Source organism: Garra rufa, chromosome 9, assembly GCF_049309525.1.
Source record: "Garra rufa chromosome 9, GarRuf1.0, whole genome shotgun sequence".
NCBI classification, from domain to species: Eukaryota; Metazoa; Chordata; class Actinopteri; order Cypriniformes; family Cyprinidae; genus Garra; species Garra rufa.
Window position 1 is genome coordinate 15,656,333 of NC_133369.1, and position 6,513 is coordinate 15,662,845.

Consider the following 6,513-nt stretch of genomic DNA (forward strand, 5'->3'; position numbering starts at 1 on the left):
CTCACAGCTCCATCCATCATGGAGGGCAGCCATGTCGACCTGTGCCAGGTAGGGCTCCAGGGGCGTCAACCCGCTGTATCGTGGCAGCTTAGCAGGTGTTCGTGTGAGGAGGCCTGGTCGGCCATTGATTTGGAGTGTTGGTGTGGCGGCCGTAGGTTCGTTGTTCCCTCGACCATGAGAGCGGTACCCCGTCCGGGGAACGCTGGCACCAACAGGCTGGTGCGGAGCCCTGCTTCCCCGTGTCGTCACGCTTGTCAGGTGCTCTAACATGATGCTGTTCTCTCTGATAGCACGCTCTAATTCACCTATACTTTGCTCCATAACAGCGTCTTCTAAACGGCCTAGATCCCACTTCTGACACCACTGTAACAACTCACTGTTATTCTATAGATTATGGGCTGACTGGAGCTAAGCTAGGCTATTAAACTGTGGTTAAGCTAATCATTAACAGGGTGCTAGCATCTATGCTTTGCAGCAGAAAGTGCGAGCACTCATGTCCCATACACCGCACGACCCTTGAGTGTCTCTGTGAGCAGTGATAAAGGCAGGACAGACCAGTAGGCGGCAGTATTACGTTCTTCACCCTTTATTTTGAACACAGAAGAAGAACCTTTACAGGCAAGGCCATATTGGCAAGTCCCTCCCCTTCACATCTCTCTCCATCATGGTAACAGCACACTTTATTTATAACAGGGCAGTAAATGAACCAAACCCACCCAAACTAACTTGAACATAAACACACATAACATTGCTAATACAAAAACCAAACCATCTTGCTTAAATAACACATAAATGAACTCCCATAAACAAATACCCATAATGCACCGGCTGCTACTGTTGACAGCTGGGTCATTACATTATATTAGAAAGTCTAAGGAAGATTTCCAAGACAATAAAAGTTCCTAGAGACACAGTTGGTAGCCTTTAATGACAATATCATTAAACGTTTGATCAGAGCAACTGAAAAAAACCTGCAATGTACAGCCAAAGACTTGCATGACAAGTAGACAAGTATGGCTTTTATGTTGAGGCATCTTGCCGAATACCACTCTTGACCAAAAAGAACAAAAAGGCAGACTTGAGCATGCTAAATTAATTTGGATAGACCTGTGGAGATCAGGAAGAATGTTTTATAGAGTAAAAACAAACTGGAACTTTTTGGACCCATCAGCAGTATGTCTGGTGCAAAAAAGGCCAAGCTTATAAGCAGAAGGTCACCATCTCCATCGTCAAACATGGAGGTAGGCCAGTCCTGTTATGGGGTTGTTTTACTGTGGCTTGAATTGGAATTCATGACCGTATGAAGGATATCATGCATTCTTTGAAGTATCAGGCCATTATGGCAAGAATTGTGATGCCTTTGGTGCAAAGACTGAAGCTAATGATCAATGGACTTTCCTGCAGGACAATCATCCCAAAGTGTACATCCAAATCTACTTATGCTTGGTTCAGAGAATTTGAAAAATTTGAAGAAAGTAGTGGCAAACTGAAAACCAAAGATTGTCAGTGATCTGAAAGGTTTTTCAGGTGAGGAATGGTCCAAGACTGCTGTCTTCTAAGCTTCTAAGCACTTTCAAACAGTGTTTATTGGTGGGTTTTAAAGAATAAAAGATTCTGCAGCAAGGTTAATTTTTGAGGGTTTGAATAATTTTGAACATGGACGTTTAGAGCCAGTTTGATTTTGTTTCATTATTTATCAACTTACGTTCTCAGAATTACTCAAATGTGTATTAATAAACTTTCTCTAATAGTGTACTATTGAATTGTTTACATAAATGTTGAATAATTTTGATAGCAACTGTAAATAATAATAAACATAATCTATATAAATAGGTATGCACATACTGCGCACACTATCGTTTCTTTTTAAAGATTATTACAGGAGTTTGTTTTCATAAGATATAGGCACAAAGTGAATTTGTGCTAGAATGAGCATTATCACATTTACAAGAATTAATCCTGAGAGCAAAGCTTCTAAAAAAAAACGAATGCACTGTTGGATGGCTAACAAACAAACCACTATTTGCTCTTTCCTCTTTCTCTAAATGTGTCCACGTTTAATATGTCTGACTTATGTACAGATGTGATCAATTTCTTAGAAAACACAGCAATGCAGCTGCATTCTCAGACTTTTTTCTTGATTATCCTTTTCCAAGAATACAAAAAAAGTGCAAATCTTCTGGTGCAAATCATGTAATCTGTTTTGACACTACCTATATCTGTGGCCATCTCACTAGTAAGCGTTTGGAGTCATCAGTATCACCACTAGGTGGAGTGCTTACAATCAGGAAGAGTGTAGCAGTATGACGTGTCAGTTTCAGTTGTTTAGTCCAACCAGCTGAGCACTTTCCTCCCACAACCTTCTTGCCACTTCATCATCTTTTCCTTCCGGTGAAGGGTCTTTTTCAGCACAATCACTGCACAAACAAACACAAGACAGTCTGAGTTTACAAATTATTGACAAAGTGATGTAATATAGCATTTACCTGAAGTAGCAGCCAGACTTCCTCTCTAAGCCCTCAGTGATAGCACAGTAGATAGAGGTCTGTGCGCCTTCCCAGGGAGTTTTCATTAGCAGCAAACAGGGCAGAGACAGTATTGTTTTCAGCATTGGGTACCATAACACAACATGGCGATCCAACTCTGTTCGAATCACTCCTGGATGCAAGCAGAATGAGGAGACTCCTGTACCTGTGGAAGCATCCATTGACATATAAAACAACACAAACAACAACATGGTTGATTACACATGGCCATTGAGACAGTTTGAGACAAAATCAACCAAGTTGGACACCAAAACATAGAATAGTGTTTACTTTTTTGCTCAAAATAAATTAAAAAAGCTTAGTTAGTTTATTAATTAGCTTGCAAATTGTTCGCTGTACGTAAAACTGCAGTACATCTTACCTTTAATTCTTCGTGCAAGTTCTCTAGAGAAAAGCACATTGGCCAGCTTACTCTGTTTATAGCTGAGCAAAGGACTGTAAGGCCTTTTGTCAAAGAACAGGTCATCAAAGTCAATCTTTCCTGTGGGAAAAAAGTGACAATTGTGGATATATAATGACTGAAAAGGTTCAGTCCTTGTGGCATATTTACTTTAACGTCTACACTGTTCAAAAGTTTAGGGTCAGCAAGGTTTTTTTTTAAATAATAAATACCTTTATTCAGAAATTATGCACTAAATGTAAAAAAACAAGCACCACTGTTTACAACATTATTAATAATAAAAAAAAACTTTCTTACACATCAAATCAATATATTAGAGAAATGTGAGTAATGTAGTATTGTGATTCTAGAGTAATGTTCCGTTACAGAAAAAAAAAAATAATTCACAATATTAGGTATTTTTATCCAATCAATGCAGCCTTTTAAAGATAATAAAAAAAATTATAGACCCCAAAATTTTACATAGTAGTGTGTTTTCCATAAATACAAGCAAGAAAATAATGTGTGACCCTGGACCAAAAACCAGTCGTAAGAAAAATCGATAATTTTGACCTATACAATGTATTTTTGGCTATTGCTACAAATTTGTAGCAATAGCCAAAAATACATTGTATGGGTCAAAATTATTTTTCTTTTATGTCAAAAAACATTAGGATATTAAGTGAAGATCATGTTCCATTAAGATATTTTGTAAATTTCCTACCATAAATATATCAAAACAATTTTTGATTAGTAATATGCATTGCTAAGAACTTGATTTGGACAACATCAAAGGCAATTTTCTCAATATTTAGAATTTTTTTTCACCCTCAGATTCCAGATTTTCAAATTGTTGTATCTCGGCCAAATATTGTCTTATCCTGACAAGCTTATTTATTCAGCTTTCAGATGATGTATAAATCTCAATTTCAATATATTGGCCCTTATGATCTAAGATGGTCTAAGGTCACATATAGTCTGGTCTGAAAGGTTGTATTTCTGATTTTTAATCAAAAGAAATTACCACCAACATGTGCAACACTGGACACATTCACTACGCGGCTGGGGGAGGACCTCTTTAGCATTCCTAACAGCAGATTGGTCAAAAGAAAGTGTCCCAAGTGATTGACAGCCAGCTGTGTTTCAAATCCATCCTCTGTGATCTCCTTTGGACACATCATAACACCTGTAAGAAAAAGATTTTAAGGTCTGTGTCTGAAGTGTTTGCTTTTAAGAGTAAAATCAGACTGTGACGACAGTCTAACTCACCTGCATTGTTTATAAGTATATCCAGTCGTTCTTCTGTTGCTATGAACTCTTTGGCAAATTCTTGGACAGAATATAGAGAGGCCAAATCCAAGTGTCTGATGACTACATTACCATTTCCTGTGGAGCGCCGAATATGTTCCGCAGTGTTCTCGGCACGAGTCAGGTCCCGGCAGGCCATCACTACCCGAGCCCCTAAATGCACACACATTCACATTTCCATGCAAAAAGTGAGGGAATTTAAAGTTGAGGGCCTAAATAATATGTCATACCTCTAAGAGCCATATCTTTTGCAGTTTCCTTGCCAATCCCAGTGTTAGCACCAGTGATCACAACCGTCTTTCCATCTAGACGAGCACGGCTTTTGCAGACACCTCCAGCTATCCATATCCGCAGCAGCATGACGCCTATATAGGAGACAGAACTCAAGCTACACTGTAAAAAGTTTTTACCAGATTCAACTTAAAAACCTAAGTTCAGCAGCTGCCTTAAGTTTTTAAGTTAAATCAGCTTAAAACTACAAGTCATTTTAACTTATTACAATCAAAATTAGTTGATTTAACTTGTGAGTTGAAATGACTTAAGTTGATTTAACTCAACATTTTAAGGTAGCTGCTAAACTTAAGTTTTTAAGTTGAAACTTGTGAAAACTTTTTACAGTGTACATACACAAAAGGTTTCAAATACACACAGCTCTAGAATCTAAAAAAGTTTACATGCGCTGATTCTTAATACTGTGTTGTTACCTGAATGATCCACAGCTGTTTTCTTTTTTTTGTTTTTTTTTGTTTAGTTATAGTTGTTCATGATTCCCTTGTTTGTCCTGAACAGTTAAACTGCTCGCTGTTCTTCAGAAAAATCATTCAGGTCCCACAAATTCTTTGTTTTTTCAGTATTTTTGTGTATTTGAACCCTTTCCAACAATGACTATATAACAATGACAGTGTTTTCACACTGAGGAGAACTGGGAGACTCATATGCAACTATTACAGAAGGTTCAAATGCTCACTGATGCTTCAGAAGGAAAAGCAATGCATTAAGAGCCAGGGGTGTATGAAAAGATGGACCTCAAAATCAAATTCAAATACACAAAGATGCTGAAAAAACGAAGAATTTGTTTTTTTCTGAAGAACAGCGGACAGTTTAACTGTTCAGGACAAACAAGGGACTCATGAACAACTATCACTAAACAAAAAAACAGCTGTGGATTAGATTCAGATAACAACTCAGCATTAAGAATCAAGTATGTAAACTTGAACAGGGTATTTATTATACATTTAACTATTATTTTCTCTTGTGGACTATATGTAAATGTCTTTTATGTTAAATATTTTATTTAGGTCAGTGCTAAATAAAAAAATAACATGCATTTGGTATGAACCCTCTTATTTTTTCAGATTCTGCGAGGTGTATGTAAACTTTTGACTTCAACTGTAGTGCTCAAAAGTTTAGGGTTGGTCTCTTAAGCTCACCAAGGCTAAATAATATTATTAAATACCGTAAGATTGTTAAAAAATTATTACACTTTGTATTTTTATAAATTATAATTTAATCCTGAAAATCTGAATTTTCAGCAGCCATATGCTGATTTGGTGATCAAGAAACATTTCTTACTATCAGCTTGATATATTTGTGGAAACTGTCATTGATTTTTATGATTCTTTGATCAGCATTTGTTTTAAATGGAAATATTAAATACATTTCTGTCAATTTATTGCTTCATTGCAAATAAATAGTATTACCCCCCCCCCCCCCCCCCCCCCAAAAAAAAAAAAAGATTATTTTACAGCTTTATTTTAAATAGAAAATCTAATAACGGTTCTAGAGATGTAAAACACAATACACATGACTTACAGATTGCCGCCAGCGCGATGACAGCGGCATAATTCACTTGATCAGATGATGTGACTTGATCCCTCATCTCTCATGAATGTCTACAAAATAAAGAATAAACCTGGGGTGTCAGACTGTGTCCTCTCTGTGCAGAATGCTATATATAGGGTTTAAGCAACTTAAACGACAGCTTAGTACCTGCTGTACGCTTTGCCAAATGGATTAACACCCGCACCTTATAAACATGTAGAATAGCAGATTTCTCTATTATAATAAGTAAATAGGCTTCATAAATTACTATTAGTGCTCTCCTTGTAGATTTAATATTTAGGGGTAAGAGTAGGCGTCTTTATGAAAATTAGAATTATACCTTTTCTATGGGCATGGTCATGTTGACAAATAATGTAACATCACAGTATGTAATTGAAAAGAAAATGGCTTAAGTACGCACGAACGCGCACGCACGCAGGACACCTCACAAGATGTGAT

General features: G+C 37.0%; 1 protein-coding gene across 1 annotated transcript; it reads right to left on the reverse strand.

Moving 5' to 3' along the window:
* Positions 1–370: 370 nt before the first annotated feature.
* On the reverse strand, positions 371–6,168 carry LOC141342740 (retinol dehydrogenase 12). Its single transcript, XM_073847259.1, has 7 exons — positions 6,046–6,168; positions 4,464–4,598; positions 4,195–4,386; positions 3,950–4,111; positions 2,908–3,027; positions 2,487–2,691; positions 371–2,417 (listed from the first exon to the last, which is right to left on the reverse strand). The coding sequence occupies exons 1-7, from the start codon at positions 6,110–6,112 to the stop codon at positions 2,318–2,320; spliced, it is 981 nt and encodes a 326-aa protein (XP_073703360.1). The 5' UTR covers positions 6,113–6,168; the 3' UTR covers positions 371–2,317.
* Between the last annotated feature and the right edge of the window lie 345 nt (positions 6,169–6,513).

Excerpts from the sequence above, each read along its gene's own strand:
- LOC141342740 (XM_073847259.1), bottom strand. The coding sequence starts at position 6,112 with ATGAGGGATCAAGTCACATCATCTGATCAAGTGAATTATGCCGCTGTC. Across the intron at positions 4,599-6,045 it reads CATCGCGCTGGCGGCAATCT|GCGTCATGCTGCTGCGGATA; the intron begins GTAAGTCATGTG and ends TCTCCTATATAG. Across the intron at positions 2,692-2,907 it reads ACTTGCACGAAGAATTAAAG|GTACAGGAGTCTCCTCATTC; the intron begins GTAAGATGTACT and ends ATGCTTCCACAG.